The 16,680-nt window shown below is 48.1% G+C and overlaps 2 protein-coding genes across 3 annotated transcripts; one reads left to right on the top strand and one right to left on the bottom strand.

Annotated features, from left to right (window-relative positions):
• Positions 1-1,023: 1,023 nt before the first annotated feature.
• Positions 1,024-11,062, top strand: LOC148097451 (tripartite motif-containing protein 16-like). 2 transcript variants are annotated; one of them, XM_087832109.1, is made up of 2 exons: positions 1,024-1,211; positions 9,465-11,062. In XM_087832109.1, exons 1-2 carry the CDS (start codon positions 1,024-1,026, stop codon positions 10,939-10,941), a joined length of 1,665 nt encoding a protein of 554 aa, XP_087688235.1. In that variant the 3' UTR covers positions 10,942-11,062. The 2 variants fall into 2 exon arrangements, with proteins under 2 accessions (XP_087688235.1, XP_087688234.1); XM_087832108.1 differs by lacking the exon at positions 1,024-1,211 and having other exon boundaries at positions 9,139-11,062.
• A 3,295-nt stretch (positions 11,063-14,357) lies between these two features.
• On the bottom strand, positions 14,358-16,181 carry LOC148097450 (uncharacterized). Its single transcript, XM_087832402.1, has 3 exons — positions 15,717-16,181; positions 14,943-15,455; positions 14,358-14,855 (listed from the first exon to the last, which is right to left on the bottom strand). Exons 1-3 carry the CDS (start codon positions 16,179-16,181, stop codon positions 14,358-14,360), a joined length of 1,476 nt encoding a protein of 491 aa, XP_087688528.1.
• Between the last annotated feature and the right edge of the window lie 499 nt (positions 16,182-16,680).

The raw sequence follows: 16,680 nt of genomic DNA, 5'->3' as shown, positions 1-16,680 counted from the left end.
CCCACTGACATGACCGATGCAGCACCGGGCAAACCTCCACCAACCCCTGCTAAACAGATTTAAGAGTGACAGGACTCAGTGCAGCTGCACGCTGATCAGCACCCTCTGTTTCTCTCTCTCTTCCTCTCTCTCTCCTCTTTTCTCTCGCCAGAGCGGAACTCACTGTGGGTTCACGCCCTCAGGAGATGAGACACCTGGGTCTCATTAAGATGATCAGCATTTAAGCCAGGAGGTGACTGCTGTTCATCGCTGGATCGTTGTCTCCTAGTGAAGCCAAGCTACAGCAAGTCAAGTTAAGTGTGTTTCCTTTGTGTGTTGTATTTAACCCCATCTCCCTGTCTACAGAGCTCCCTGAATTCCCCCCGTGTGATTCCTGAGTGGCAAGTGTTGGAGTGAGAACCAGTGATCGTGTGTGTGGATGATCTGAAGAACGCGTGCTTTTTCCCTGGACTTCCCTGGAGCCCCTTTTCCCTCACGCTGCTGTACATAGCAAACCCCCCCCCCCCCCCCCCCCCCCCCCCCCCCCACCTTCTTGTATATACACCTGGTGAATTGTAAATAAATCTTTATTGTGTGCATCTGAGCCCGGAGTCCTGCGCTTGAGTCCTCCTTCAAACCGTCTCTATGGTTTACAGTCTGAGTCTGACAAGCTGTCAGCTGTTCATTTCTGCTATTTGAATTGTTAAAAGAAACAGAAACTATTCATTTAGCAGATTAACATAAAGAATTGAGAGGCATCCAGTTATTGACATTTATATTATTTAGTTAAAGGTTTGAACAGAAACCAATTAAACACAGAGCCTCTCCCCGCTTTCTGGAATGAATCACAGCATGAAAACCCTTCCTCTTCTTCCTGCTCTCTAGCTAAGCACCTCCTGTCTGTCATTGTACATTATGAAGATGGGTGTAACCAACATGTGTTAGAGCTGGCAGGCCCCATCACATATTGTTCAGATCAGAGGTCAGAACAGCTTCTATAATAAGGAAGTGAAACTTACACAATTATTGACACTGAGAGGAGAAATGGCGCAGAAAGGAGTTCAGCTGGACCGAGAAACCTTCTCTTGTTCGATCTGTTTGGATCTACTGAAGGATCCGGTGACTCTTCCCTGTGGACACAGCTACTGTATGAACTGTATTAAAAGATTCTGGGACAAAGGGGAGAATCCTTTCTACAGCTGCCCTCAGTGCAGACAGACGTTCACAGCGAGGCCTGTCCTGGTGAAAAACACCATGTTAGCAGTTTTAGTGGAGGAGCTGAAGAAGACTGGACTCCAAGCTGCTCCTGCTGATCACTGCTATGCTGGACCTGAAGATGTGGCCTGTGATGTCTGCACTGGAAGAAAAATAAAAGCCTTCAAGTCCTGTTTAGTCTGTCTGGCATCTTACTGTGAGAAACACCTTCAACCTCATTATGATGCTGCTCCATTCAAGAAACACAAGCTGGTGGAGCCCTCCAAGAAGCTCCAGGAGAACATCTGCTCTCGTCATGATCAGGTGATGAAGATGTTCTGCCGTACTGATCAGCAGAGTATCTGTTATCTCTGCTCTGTGGATGAACATAAAGGCCACGACACAGTCTCAGCTGCAGCAGAAAGGACTGAGAGGCAGAGAGAGCTGGAGGTGAGTCGACAAAACATCCAGCAGAGAATCCAGGACAGAGAGAAAGATGTGAAGCTGCTTCAACAGGAGGTGGAGGCCATCAATCGGTCTGCTGATCAAACAGTGGAGCACAGTGAGAAGATCTTCACTGAGCTGATCCATCTCATCCAGAAAAGAAGCTCTGATGTGAAGCAGCAGATCAGATCCCAGCAGGAAACTGAAGTGAGTTGAGTCAAAGAGCTTCAGGAGAAGCTGGAGCAGGAGATCACTGAGCTGAAGAGGAAAGATGCTGAGCTGAAGCAGCTCTCACACACAGAGGATCACATCCAGTTTCTACACAACTACCCCTCACTGTCAGCACTCAGTGAGTCTACAGACTCATCCAGCATCAATATCCGTCCTCTGAGCTACTTTGAGGATGTGACTGCAGCTGTGTCAGAGCTCAGAGATAAACTACAGGACATTCTGAGAGAGGAATGGACAAACATCTCACTGACAGTCACTGAAGTGGATGTTTTACTGTCACAACCAGAGCCAAAGACCAGAGCTGAATTCTTAAAATATTCAAAGGAAATCACACTGGATCCAAACACAGCAAACAAAAAGCTGTTATTATCAGAGGAGAACAGAAGAGTAACAAACATGGATCAACAACAGTCTTATTCTGATCATCCAGACAGATTCACTTATTGGTCTCAGGTCCTGAGTACAGAGAGTCTGACTGGACGTTGTTACTGGGAGGTGGAGTGGAGAGGGAGAAGAGGTCATGTAGCAGTTGTGTACAAGAATATCAGCAGAGCAGGGAAAGGGAAAGAATGTAACTTTGGACGTAATGACAAATCTTGGGCATTAGATTGTAACAACAGTTTTTGGTACAACAACATTGAAACTCGTGTCTCAGGTCCTCGTTCCTCCAGAGTAGGAGTGTACCTGGATCACAGAGCAGGTATTTTGTCCTTCTACAGCGTCTCTGAAACCATGACTCTCCTCCACAGAGTCCAGACCACATTCACTCAGCCGCTCTATGCTGGACTTTGGCTTGGAAAGACTGCTGAGTTCATCAAACTGAAATAGTTTCTGTGGGGTTGAACAAAAGTATTTTACCAGCACAATATAATCTGCAGTATAATCATTGCCTTAACAATGTAACAGATAGCTTTAAGATGGCCTTAAAATGTTTATGCATATGATTATCCTACTAACCTTGTATTCCAGGTACAGTTCTAACTATTTTTACACATTGCATTTTGTGCTTATTAAGAGTTGTGGCTCAGTCTATTGAGGGTTATAAGCTTCACTGAGCGCGACGTCTCGGTTGATATATTGGGGGAGACTTGGAGCGTAAAGGGGCGCAGGCTTACAAAACACATATATCTGGTTATTCTTTATTATCTTTATTGGTTCATATTCTTTTATGAGGTTTTAAGTAGTATCATTTGATTAAGACATTTATTCAACATAGTGCACATATAGTTTTAGTAAACTGCTAACACATTAGAGAGTGGCCTCTGTTTGACTGTGAGTGTTAGTGCGTGAGGTGAAAGGTGAAATTGAGTGCATCTCAGGCTGACACACACACACACGAACACACAGTAGATAGAGTCATTTATAGGTGAGAGGTTAATCATGTTTGCCTGTAACTCTAAAATTGTCTCTGTAAAAGAGGAATGGTTTCTTGCTGTCTCTGCAAATAGAAGAACAGTTTGCCAGACGAGAAGTAAAAGTCAGACCGCTGACAGGAAACATCTGTCGTGGAGACGGAGACAGTGTTATCTTTAATTGTGTTAAGAGTCATTGTGATTATGAATCCTATCTATGTATAAACTGTATGTCTGTGACGTTTTTGGGGCGTCATTAAATTTAAGCCCTCAAAGGTATAAAACACCTGCTTTTGCTCTGTAAGTCGAAGATCAGTTGCTGTCTGTGTATGGTGGTGATCTTCCCACGCGTGTACTTCATTAAAATCATCGTTTGATTGCACCTGGCTGGATCAGTGTTGTTATTCCTGGATTGCCTCCTGCACCTCTCCTCAATATTGAACCCTTAACATTTCCATTTTATTTTGTTAATCATTGTTTTGACATTTTGTGCAATATATATATATATATGTATATATGTATATATATATATATATATACATATATACACACACATATATACATATATGTGTGTGTGTATATATATATATATATATATATATATATATATATATACACACACACACACACACACATATATATATATATATGTGTGTGTGTGTGTGTGTGTATATATATATATATATATATATATATATATGTGTGTGTATATATGTATACTCAAAATTGGTGGAGAAAATGTGAACCTAATCTCAATGACTATAGTAGTTAAGAGTACATATTTTCAACTTTCTTCTTCATAAAAAAGAAAGAAGTCAACTTTTACTTTACTTGATTTTGACAACAAAAAAGATTTGATGTAATGATTCATCACAGGTAAAGTTACTCCACATTTTTAAGCATTGGACAAATGACTTTTCTTTGATGTGTCTTAGTTGGATAAGTAGAAGAAAATAGATGGCAATAGAAATGGCAATAAATAAATGGATATATGAAAGCTTTAAGGTATTTCTTGTTTCCAGTCTTTCAACTGATTGAATTACATTTTTAAAAATGTATTTACAATTTCTTATGTAATAAAAGACTTTGTTATCATGTTTACTATCAAAGAAGTTGTAAGCATTAGATCTCAATCTAGGAAATGGAGTTGTTACAGCAGAAACCTGAAACATTACTTTTACCAGATTTATTAAAGCTACCAGAATAACTATGAAAACAATCTAAAATAGTTTGAACAAGTAATTACAATGCTGAGCTTAAATCCAGAATAACCTAAACTACAACCACTATGCACAGTGATGCACAGGCACTCAGTAGGCCACAGGTGTCAAACTCCAGGCCTCGAGGGCCGGAGTCCTGCAGGTTTTAGATGTGTCCTTGATCCAACACAGCTGGTTTAAATGGCTAAATGAGCTCCTCAACATATCTTGAAGTTCTCCAGACGCCTGTTAATGAACTAATTCTTTGATTCAGGTGTGTTGACCCAGGATGATATCTAAAACCTGCAGGACACCGGACCACAAGGCCTGGAGTTCGATACCCCTGCAGTAGGCAAACGACAGGCTCTGGTGGCTCAAGCTGGGGCTGTGCCTCTGGTTCAGGAGGAGAGGGACCCACAGGTTTGGTCCCTCATACAGGCGGAGGCATCCTTAGAAACATTGTCAATAGGTTCTTTTCTAATTTTGTTCCAAGTCACACAGAATTAATTGAGACAGAACAGTCAATGACAGGCTCAGGGACAACACTTTCACTCATATTTAGTCCAGAAATGTTCACGTCACATTTTCTATACCAAACTCACACAACCTCTGGAGGAATTGGCCAGTTTAGAAACACCAACGTAGAATAGAAAAGCCTTTTTTGTCATCGTACATGTACAACTAAACTGCAGCTTGACAGTTATACAATCATACAACTGTTATACAACTTCACAATTATACAGTTCAAAAAAGTTCTTTTTGGACTTTAAACTCACAAAATCAGAATTTAAATAAACATCGGGAACACTGGCAGGTTCAGGAAGAAAATAATCTCCCACAGTTTTGTTGCCTTATGGATCCAAGCGCTGTTGTCAGGGTTCCTGGGTCGGTGACCCAGTGCTTTCCGTTTTGTTCATGTTCAGTTTATTTTGCCACTTCCTGTTTCATTTCCTGTTTGTTCCTGTGTCACCTCGTCTCGTGCCATTAGCCAGATTATGTTCAGCTGTGTACTCACCGGTCTCTCATTATCATCCTCATCAGTCTGTGTATTTAAGTCTTCTGTTTCTACTCGTTCTTTGTCGTGTCATTGATGTTTAGGTTATGTTGTTGTTTCCGCCAGTGTTCGGTCAGCCAGTCAGTCAGTCCGTCCTTCGTTCATTCATTCAGTCAGTCGTCCAGCCAGCCATGTCCTTCCTCTGTTCTGTGTGTTCACTCCATCATCAATAAATCACCCAGCTTCACCTACCTGCGAGTCCTGCGTTTGGGTTCCTTCTTCCTCGCCTCCACTCCACAACGCCTGACAGAATGACACGACCCGTGCCACGAAGACACGATTGGGACCCAGCGGACTCGGACCTCTACGAGCGGCAGGTGGCAGCGCTTTCCCGTTGGGCAGAGGTGGTCAGGGGAAAACAGCGGCTCTTCGCGGAGAGAGAGCACGTCTTCGAGGGGACTCGCCTGGCTCTGGGCGGGCCTCGGAGACGCCGTGTTCCCCCACCTGCTGCCTCACCTGCCCCGGAGCATTTGCCGCGGAGAGCGGACGTTTCATGCCGCGTTTCGGCCGCTTCCTCTCTCGCCGCTCCGCTCCTCGTTCACACACCCGCCGCCTCATTCGCCGGACCTCCACCTTCGCCAAGGCACCGCGGCTACGCCTCCCACCTCGGCTCAATGGAGGCTACCGCGCCAGAGGCTCAGCTGTTTACCCCGGCCGCTTCCTCTTCCCGGAGAAAGCGGCGCACACGCCGCCACAATATGGACTATTTTCAACAGCTCCCGGTGGTGAGTTCCACTAACTGTTTTCCACATCCGTCATCCGATTATTCTCATAAAACACATAACAGCTCCACCACCGATCCATGGGGTGTTTCCCTCCTGGAGGATGTAGACTGGGAAGATTTTTTTCTGCGCTGCTCCCACAAAGACTGTAAATCGTGGTGGCAGAAAAAACAGACCAAACCCTGATAAACCTGCCAGTAGCACACACCCGGTCACCATTTCCACACCCGTCACTCAGCCATTCCCCACCAGCACGGCAGCCCAGATCTGGCCTTCCTCTTCAGCCATTTCACCTCCTCAGATGTCTAGGGCCCGGCCTACACCCACACCGGTGCCAGCTCCCAGGAGGAAGGCAGCTGCGACGCAGTCTACCTCCACATCCACTCTTGTTTCCCGGGTGGGGGTGACTGGTGTCCAGCCACCTCCCGTGCCTGTCCCAGCGCCCAGGCTGAGGGCAGCCTCAACCCAGCCTGACCTCCCTGGAGGCTTGGAAGAGCTAACCGGCCCACCTACTACTTCACCTCTTCATCCACCTCCTGATCCAACCTTTCACGCCCTCGCACTGTCCCTGGTTAGGCTAGCTGAGGTGTCCCCTGCTCAGGCACCAGCCTTATTAGCCCAGGCCGCAATCTTATCCCCCTCGGTAACTCTGTCATTAGCTCAGCCATTAGCATCGCCAACCTCTGTTCATCCCTTAGCTTCCCCACTCCAGTCAGTTCCCTCACCTGCTGTTCAGCTTCCACTCCGGTCAGTTCACTCACCTGCTCTTCAGCCTCCACTCCAGTCAGTTCACTCACCTGCTCTTCAGCCTTCACTCCAGTCCCCTGTAGTCCAGTCTCCTTCTCCCGTCCAGTCAGTCCAGTCGCCTCCCGTCCAGTCAGTCCAGTCGCCTCCCGTCCAGTCAGTCCAGTCGCCTCCCGTCCAGTCAGTCCAGTCGCCTCCCGTCCAGTCAGTCCAGTCGCCTCCCGTCCAGTCAGTCCAGTCGCCTCCCGTCCAGTCAGTCCAGTCGCCTCCCGTCCAGTCAGTCCAGTCGCCTCCCGTCCAGTCAGTTCAGTTCCCGGACCTGCAGCCACAGCACCCAGAGCCAGCTGTGAGCCCTCCTGCTCTCCCGCCAGGGGCCTCCGCGCCCGCTGGCCCGGCCGCTCTCCCGCCAGGGGCCTCCGCGCCCGCTGGCCCTAAAGCTGTGGCTCCGTCACCCCCGGCTCCCATGCCGTCACCTGGTCCAGCCTCAGACTCAGCTTCAGCGTCTGCTTCGCCTGGGCCGGACTCAGCTTCAGCTTCAGCGTCTGCTTCGCCTGGGCCGGACTCAGCCTCTGCTTCAGCTTCTGCTTCGCCTGGTCCGGCGGCTGCCGCGTCGCCAGCCTCTGCTTCGCCTGGTCCTGCGGCTGCAGCACCGTCGCCCCAGCCACGTTCTGGACGTCATCGCCGGCGCGGCCGCCCACCGGACCAGCTCAGCGGCCGCCGCCGCCTTCCTCGCGGCCGCCCACCGGACCAGCTCAGCGGCCGCCGCCGCCTTCCTCGCGGCCGCCCACCGGACCAGCTCAGCGGCCGCCGCCGCCTTCCTCGCGGCCGCCCACCGGACCAGCTCAGCGGCCGCCGCCGCCTTCCTCGCGGCCGCCCACCGGACCAGCTCAGCGGCCGCCGCCGTCTTCCTCGCGGCCGCCCACCTGAACTGTCTCGTCTCGGCCGCCGGCCACGCGGCCGCCCACCTGAACTGTCTCGTCTCGGCCGCCGGCCGCGTGGCCGCCCACCTGAACTGTTTCTGTTTTGGACTCCGTCCCTCCGTCCTGGGCCCCCTCCGCCCGCCCTGTTCTGGTTTTTCTTTCTTTTGGCCGTCGGGTGCCGGCCTTTGGAGGGGGGGGGGTACTGTCAGGGTTCCTGGGTCGGTGATCCAGTGCTTTCCGTTTTGTTCATGTTCAGTTTATTTTGCCACTTCCTGTTTCATTTCCTGTGTCACCTCGTCTCGTGCCATTAGCCAGATTATGTTCAGCTGTGTACTCACCGGTCTCTCATTATCATCCTCATCAGTCTGTGTATTTAAGTCTTCTGTTTCTACTCGTTCTTTGTCGTGTCATTGATGTTTAGGTTATGTTGTTGTTTCCGCCAGTGTTCGGTCAGCCAGTCAGTCAGTCCGTCCTTCGTTCATTCATTCAGTCAGTCGTCCAGCCAGCCATGTCCTTCCTCTGTTCTGTGTGTTCACTCCATCATCAATAAATCACCCAGCTTCACCTACCTGCGAGTCCTCCGTTTGGGTTCCTTCTTCCTCGCCTCCACTCCACAACGCCTGACAGCTGTGACCAGTCTTTGCGTTTTATTATTATCTCATAACACTTGTTTAATCAGTTACCCTCTCTCCTGTGGACTGTTTAATCTCTACAGTCTCAGATCAACACAGCCCTGCTCTCCAGCACTATCAGCAGCAAGAGCAGAAGCAACCCCCCAAACAGCAACATTGTACCCATCAGGTAAAAAATAGGCTACATTTGTTTTGCATCGTGCCCACCTGATGACAGTGATATAGTGTGATGCGATTCCATATTAGATTCTTGATGAATGTGGGTTGTTGTTCTTCAGCCTGCTTCTATGTGCCCTTTTTAACTGTGAGCACCCGCCCCTTTAAACATCTCTGCACTGCCCTGACTAAATGTATATATAAACTGTCTCTATGGTTTACAGTCTGAGTCTGACAAGCTGTCAGCTGTTCATTTCTGCTATTTGAATTATTAAAAGAAACAAAAACGATTCATTTAGCAGATTAACATAAAGGATAGAGAGGCATCCAGTTATTGACATTTATATTATTTAGTTAAAGGTTTGAACAGAAAACAATTAAACACAGAGCCTCTCCCCGCTTTCTGGAATGAATCACAGCATGAAAACCCTTCCTCTTCTTCCTGCTCTCTAGCTAAGCACCTCCTGTCTCTCCATATCTTTCTGTGTTCCCTCCCCTTTAGATCTACATTATGAAGATGGGTGTAACCAACATGTGTTGGCAGGCCCCATTCACAGCAGCAACACTTTTCATTCAGATCAGAGGTCAGACCAGTTTCTATAATAAGGAAGTGAAAGTTACACAATCACTGACACTGAGTGGAGAAATGGCGCAGAAAGGAGTTCAGCTGGACCGAGAAACCTTCTCTTGTTCGATCTGTTTGGATCTACTGAAGGATCCGGTGACTCTTCCCTGTGGACACAGCTACTGTATGAACTGTATTAAAAGCTTCTGGGATGAAGAGGAAGAGAAGAAAATCTACAGCTGCCCTCAGTGCAGACAGACTTTCACAGCGAGGCCTGTCCTGGTGAAAAACACCATGTTAGCAGTTTTAGTGGAGGAGCTGAAGAAGACTGGACTCCAAGCTGCTCCTGCTGATCACTGCTATGCTGGACCTGAAGATGTGGCCTGTGATTTCTGCACTGGAAGAAAAATGAAAGCAATGAAATCCTGTTTATTCTGTCTGGCATCTTACTGTGAGAAACACCTTCAGCCTCATTATGATTCACCTACATTCAAGAAACACAAGCTGGTGGAGCCCTCCAAGAAGCTCCAGGAGAACATCTGCTCTCGTCATGATGAGGTGATGAAGATGTTCTGCCGTACTGATCAGCAGAGTATCTGTTATCTCTGCCCTGTGGATGAACATAAAGGCCACGACACAGTCTCAGCTGCAGCAGAAAGGACTGAGAGGCAGAGAGAGCTGGAGGTGAGTCGACAAAACATCCAGCAGAGAATCCAGGACAGAGAGAAAGACGTGAAGCTGCTTCAACAGGAGGTGGAGGCCATCAATCAGTCTGCTGATCAAACAGTGGAGCACAGTGAGAAGATCTTCACTGAGCTGATCCATCTCATCCAGAAAAGAAGCTCTGATGTGAAGCAGCAGATCAGATCCCAGCAGGAAACTGAAGTGAGTCGAGTCAAAGAGCTTCAGGAGAAGCTGGAGCAGGAGATCACTGAGCTGAAGAGGAAAGATGCTGAGCTGAAGCAGCTCTCACACACAGAGGATCACATCCAGTTTCTACACAACTACCCCTCACTGTCAGCACTCAGTGAGTCTACAGACTCATCCAGCATCAATATCCGTCCTCTGAGCTACTTTGAGGATGTGACAGCAGCTGTGTCAGAGCTCAGAGATAAACTACAGGACATTCTGAGAGAGGAATGGACAAACATCTCACTGACAGTCACTGAAGTGGATATTTCACTGTCAGATCCACAAGCAGAGCCAAAGACCAGAGCTGGATTCTTAAAATATTCGCGTGACATCACACTGGATCCAAACACAGTACACAAACGGCTGTTATTATCAGAGGAGAACAGAAAAGTAACAAACATGTATCAACAACAGTCTTATTCTGATCATCCAGACAGATTCACTTATTGGTTGCAGGTCCTGAGTAGAGAGAGTCTGACTGGACGTTGTTACTGGGAGGTGGAGTGGAGAGGGAGCGTTGATGTAGCAGTTGCGTACAAGAATATCAGCAGAGCAGGGAGAGGGAAAGAATGTAACTTTGGATGTAATGACAAATCTTGGTCATTAAATTGTAGCAACAACAGTTATACATTTTGGTACAACAACATTGAAACTCCTGTCTCAGGTCCTCGTTCCTCCAGAGTAGGAGTGTACCTGGATCACAGAGCAGGTATTTTGTCCTTCTACAGCGTCTCTGAAACCATGACTCTCCTCCACAGAGTCCAGACCACATTCACTCAGCCGCTCTATGCTGGACTTTGGCTTGGAGAGACTGCTGAGTTCATTAAACTGAAGTAGTTTCCATTTTATTTTCACAGAATCATTGTTTTGACATTTTGTGCAATATATGTGTATACATATATATATATATATATATAAACATATATATATATATATATATATATATATATATATAAACATATATATACTCAAAATTGGTGGAGAAAATGTGAACCTAATCTCAATGACTATAGTAGTTAAGAGTACATATTTTCAACTTTCTTCTTCATAACAAAGAAAGAAGTCAACTTTTACTTTACTTGATTTTGACAACAAAAAAGATTTGATGTAATGATTCATCACAGGTAAAGTTACTCCACATTTTTAAGCATTGGACAAATGACTTTTCTTTGATTTGTCTTAGTTGGATAAGTAGAAGAAAATAGATGGCAATAGAAATGGCAATAAATAAATGGATATATGAAAGCTTTAAGGTATTTCTTGTTTCCAGTCTTTCAACTGATTGAATTACATTTTTAAAAATGTATTTACAATTTCTTATGCAATAAAAGACTTTGTTATCATGTTTACTATCAAAGAAGTTGTAAGCATTAGTTCTCAATCTAGGAAATGGAGTTGTTACAGCAGAAACCTGAAACATTACTTTTACCAGATTTATTAAAGCTACCAGAATAACTATGAAAACAATTTAAAATAGTTTGAACAAGTAATTACAATGCTGAGCTTAAATCCAGAATAACCTAAACTACAACCACTATGCACAGTGATGCTCAGGCACTCAGTAGGCCACAGGTGTCAAACTCCAGGCCTCGAGGGCCGGTGTCCTGCAGGTTTTAGATGTGTCCTTGATCCAACACAGCTGGTTTAATTGGCTAAATTAGCTCCTCAACATATCTTGAAGTTCTCCAGACGCCTGTTAATGAACTAATTCTTAGCCGTCTTAGGGGAAGCTTCCTTAGAAACATTGTCAATAGGTTCTTTTCTAATTTTGTTCCAAGTCACACAGAATTAATTGAGACAGAACAGTCAATGACAGGCTCAGGGACAACACTTTCACTCATATTTAGTCCAGAAATGTTCACGTCACATTTTCTATACCAAACTCACACAACCTCTGGAGGAATTGGCCAGTTTAGAAACACCAATGTAGAATAGAAAAGCCCTTTTTGTCATCGTACATGTACAACTAAACTGTAGCTTGACAGTTATACAATCATACAACCTTCATACAACTTCACAGTTATACAGTTCAAAAAAGTTCTATTTGGATTTTAAACTCACAAAATCAGAATTTAAATAAACATCGGGAACACTGGCAGGTTCAGGAAGAAAATAATCTCCCACAGTTTTGTTACCTTATGGTTCCAAGAGCTGTGACCAATCTTTGCGTTTTATTATTATCTCATAACACTTGTTTAATCAGCTACCCTCTCTCCTGTGGACTGTTTAATCTCTACAGTCTCAGATCAACACAGCCCTGCCCTCCAGCACTATCAGCAGCAAGAGCAGAAGCAACCCCCCAAACAGCAACATTGTACCCCATCAGGTAAAAAAAGGGCTATGTTTGCTTTGCATTGTGCCCACCTGATGACAGTGATATAGTGTGATGCGATTCCATATTAGATTCTTGATGAATGTGGGTTGTTGTTCTTCAGCCTGCTTCTATGTGCCCTTTTTGACTGTGAGCACCCGCCCCTTTAAACATCTCTGCACTGCCCTGACTAAATGTATATATAAACTGTCTCTCTGGTTTACAGTCTGAGTCTGACAAGCTTTCAGTTCAATTCAATTCAATTCAATTTTATTTATATAGCGCCAAATCACAACAAAAGTCGCCTCTAGGCGCTTCATAGATACAGAGAAAAACCCAACAATCATATGACCCCCTATGAACAAGCACTTTGGCGACAGTGGGAAGGAAAAACTCCCTTTTAACAGGAAGAAACCTCTGGCAGAACCAGGCTCAGGGAGGGGCGGGGCCATCTGCTGTGACCGGTTGGGGAGAGAGAAGGAAGACAGGATAAAGACATGCTGTGGAAGAGAGACAGAGGTTAATAACAGATATGATTCAATGCAGAGAAGTCTATTAATGAGTGAGAAAGGTGACTGGAAAGGAAAAACTCAATGCATCATGGGAATCCCTCGGCAGCCTACGTCTATTGCGGCATAACTAAGGGAGGATTCAGGGTCACCTGGTCCAGCCCTAACTATATGCTTTAGCAAAAAGGAAAGTTTGAAGCCTAATCTTAAAAGTAGAGATAGTGTCTGTCTCCCGAATCCAAACTGGAAGCTGGTTCCACAGAAGAGGGGCCTGAAAACTGAAGGCTCTCCCTCCCATTCAACTTTTAAATACTCTAGGAACAACAAGTAGGCCTGCAGAGCGGGAGCGAAGTGCTCTAATAGGGTGATATGGTACTACAAGGTCATTAAGATAAGATGGGGCCTGATTATTTAAGACCTTGTATGTGAGGAGCAGGATTTTGAATTCTGGATTTAACAGGAAGCCAAAACAGGAGAAATATGCTCTCTCTTTCTAGTCCCTGTCAGGACTCTTGCTGTAGCATTTTGGATTAGCTGAAGGCTTTTCAGTGAGTTTTTTGGACATCCTGATAATAATGAATTGCAGTAGTCCAGCCTGGAAGTAATAAATGCATGAACTAGTTTTTCAAACAAAATGCAGACTCACGGAAATCAAAGGTGAACTTAAATACAGCTTTAATGCTGAACTCCAAAACAGTAACAAAACTGAGACTCCAAGGTAAACTTTACACAGACAGAACACACAGCAAAATAAGGGTAGATCACGACAATGACAAACTGAAACACAGGGCTTAAATACATAGAGGGAGCAATCAGGGAATGGACAACAGGAGGGAAACACAGCTGGGGCAAATCAGAACTGACGAGACAAGGAAGCGTAAACTGAACACACTGAGTTAAGACAGAGACCTTCAAAGTAAAACAGGAAACACATAACACAGACTGAACAAAAGACACAGACTCACATGCGGGCACTACAACAGAGGGAACAGAGATGTGGGACCAGGGCAGACACAGACACTGACTGGACACGGGGATGTAGCAGACAGGGGAGACAGCAACTAAGGATTACACAGAGACAAACCATAAGACATGACTCTAACGAAAACCCAAAGACTAGAAATTGGAAATAATATAATAAACTCAAAAACCCTGGGTCAACGAACCAGGCATCCTAACAGTATCCCCCCCTAAAGGGCTGGCTCCCAGACAGCCCAACCCGAAACACCAAAACAAAAAACAACCCAACCAGGGTGGGCAGCGGGGGAACAGGATGGAGGGACCGAAATGAAACAAACACACGGCGCCAGAGACAAAAAATACAGGGAGCAAAAGCCCAAAACAGAACAAAACAACAGCACTGCGGCCCAGCAACAGTCCAAAAGAAAACAGACAAAAAGCCCATGAAAGGCGCAGAGGCCCAGGCAACAGTCTCAAAAAGGTTCAGGAGGCCGGCCCGGAGGCTGACGGCACAACAGTCCAAACCCGGGCAGTTCAGGGGGGCAGCCCGGAGGCAGGCGGCCCAAGAGCCAAGAGGACAGTTCAGGGGGCCGGGCAGGCTGGAGGCACCGGCGGCGATGTAGTTCAGGGGGCCGTCCATGACGGCAATGATGTCCAGTCATCGGCCCGGAAAGCGGCCGAGCAGGCCGGACAGGACGAGCAGGACGTGCAGGCCGGACAGGACGTGCAGGCCGGACAGGAGGAGCAAGACCGGACGGCATGGGGACCTCAGGCGCAGACGAAGCTAGACGGAGCAAGGCAGGACCAGGCGACGGCGAAGCTGAAGACTCGGAGGCTGGACCAGGCGACGGCGAAGCTGAAGACTCGGAGGCTGGACCAGGCGACGGCGAAGCTGGAGACTCGGAGGCTGGACCAGGCGACGGCGAAGCTGGAGACTCGGAGGCTGGACCAGGCGACGGCGAAGCTGGAGACTCGGAGGCTGGACCAGGCGACGGCGAAGCTGGAGACTCGGAGGCTGGACCAGGCGACGGCGAAGCTGGAGACTCGGAGGCTGGAACCGACGAGGGCGGCGCTGCAGGGGACGGCGTGGGAGCCGCAGGTGGTGGCGCTGCAGGCGACGCAGGTCGCTGGTCGGGCCCGTCGGACCCTCCAGCGGAGGCAGGTCGCTGGACGGGCCCCTCGGACCCTCCAGCGCGAACAGGAGGCTGGACGGGCCCCTCGGACCCTCCAGCGGGAACAGGAGGCTGGACGGGCCCCTCGGACCCTCCAGCGGGAACAGGCGGCTGGACGGGCCCCTCGGACCCTCCAGCGGGAACAGCCGGCTGGACGGGCCCCTCGGACCCTCCAGCGGGAACAGGAGGCTGGACGGGCCCCTCGGACCCTCCAGCGCGAACAGGAGGCTGGACGGGCCCCTCGGACCCTCCAGCGCGAACAGGAGGCTGGACGGGCCCCTCGGACCCTCCAGCGCGAACAGGAGGCTGGACGGGCCCCTCGGACCCTCCAGCGGAGGCAGGAGGCTGGACGGGCCCCTCGGACCCTCCAGTGGAGACTGAAGACGGCTGGACGGGCCCCTCGGACCCTCCAGTGGAGACTGAAGACGGCTGGACGGGCCCCTCGGACCCTCCAGTGGAGACTGAAGACGGCTGGAGCGGTTCTCCACAACCCCCAGCGGGATCAACAGATGAAGGCCGGGCGGGCCTCTCGGACCCTCCAGCAGGACCAGGTTGCAGAACAGATGAAGTGGGTGTGATGTCAGAATGTCCAGAGTCAGAATGCTCAAATGGAGCATGCAATAAACAGTCACTGTCTCCCCCGAGAGGAGTTTGCTCAACAGTCCTGGAGTGGCGGCGGCCTGAACGCCGTTTCCTTCGGGATGAGGAAACAGGAACCGGTGGAGAAAAGGAGACCTCCTCCTCATCCTCCGACCACATAGCCGCCAGGAAAAAGGCAGGCAAACGAGGACCCGGCTGGTGTGGGGAGGGAGAGGAAGTCCGTGGCAGTGTTGAGACAGGTGGAGAGTGTGTGTTGTCCTGGGGCAGCGGTGGGGAAGATGTAGTGAGTGAGAGAGCAAGCTCACCAGCCTTGACTTGCTCTCTCCAGGCAGTAATGGTGCCATCCAACTTAGTGTCCTTAGCAAACTGAGAGAGCTGAGGGTTATGACGAATGATGGCATCTACTGCACTTAGCCCGACTGCCATAGTCCGTAAATCCTGTGACTGGGCAATGCGGTCGAGCAGACTCACCATCCGCATCATCTCGCCGTTGAACTCCGAGGAAAAGGAGTCTGCGGGGTCCATGTTCTGGTCGCGATCTTCTGTTATGTGAAGGCTGTGTGCACGCAGGGGTGGTGATATGAAGGACCCAAAATGCAGACTCACGGAAATCAAAGGTGAACTTAATTACAGCTTTAATGCTGAACTCCAAAACAGTAACAAAACTGAGACTCCAAGGTAAACTTTACACAGACAGAACACACAGCAAAATAAGGGTAGATCACGACAATGACAAACTGAAACACAGGGCTTAAATACATAGAGGGAGCAATCAGGGAATGGACAACAGGAGGGAAACACAGCTGGGGAAAATCAGAACTGACGAGACAAGGAAGCGTAAACTGAACACACTGAGTTAAGACAGAGACCTTCAAAGTAAAACAGGAAACACATAACACAGACTGAACAAAAGACACAGACTCACATGCGGGCACTACAACAGAGGGAACAGAGATGTGGGACCAGGGCAGACACAGACACTGACTGGACACGGGGATGTAGCAGACAGGGGAGACAGCAACTA

Source organism: Neolamprologus brichardi, chromosome 18 (assembly GCF_056152115.1).
Source record: "Neolamprologus brichardi isolate AB-2024 chromosome 18, ASM5615211v1, whole genome shotgun sequence".
NCBI classification, from domain to species: domain Eukaryota; kingdom Metazoa; phylum Chordata; class Actinopteri; order Cichliformes; family Cichlidae; genus Neolamprologus; species Neolamprologus brichardi.
This window is presented reverse-complemented; position numbering and strand designations above follow the sequence as displayed.

Bases quoted from the DNA above. Each gene is read 5' to 3' on its own strand.
- LOC148097451 (XM_087832108.1), top strand. From the start codon at position 9,139: ATGAAGATGGGTGTAACCAACATGTGTTGGCAGGCCCCATTCACAGCA.
- LOC148097450 (XM_087832402.1), bottom strand. From the start codon at position 16,181: ATGGACCCCGCAGACTCCTTTTCCTCGGAGTTCAACGGCGAGATGATG. The intron at 15,456-15,716 runs GTTGAGCAAACT...GGAGGGTCCGAG, and splicing joins GCCGCCGCCACTCCAGGACT to GGGCCCGTCCAGCCGTCTTC. The intron at 14,856-14,942 runs GTTCCAGCCTCC...CCAGCCTCCGAG, and splicing joins CTGCAGCGCCGCCCTCGTCG to TCTCCAGCTTCGCCGTCGCC.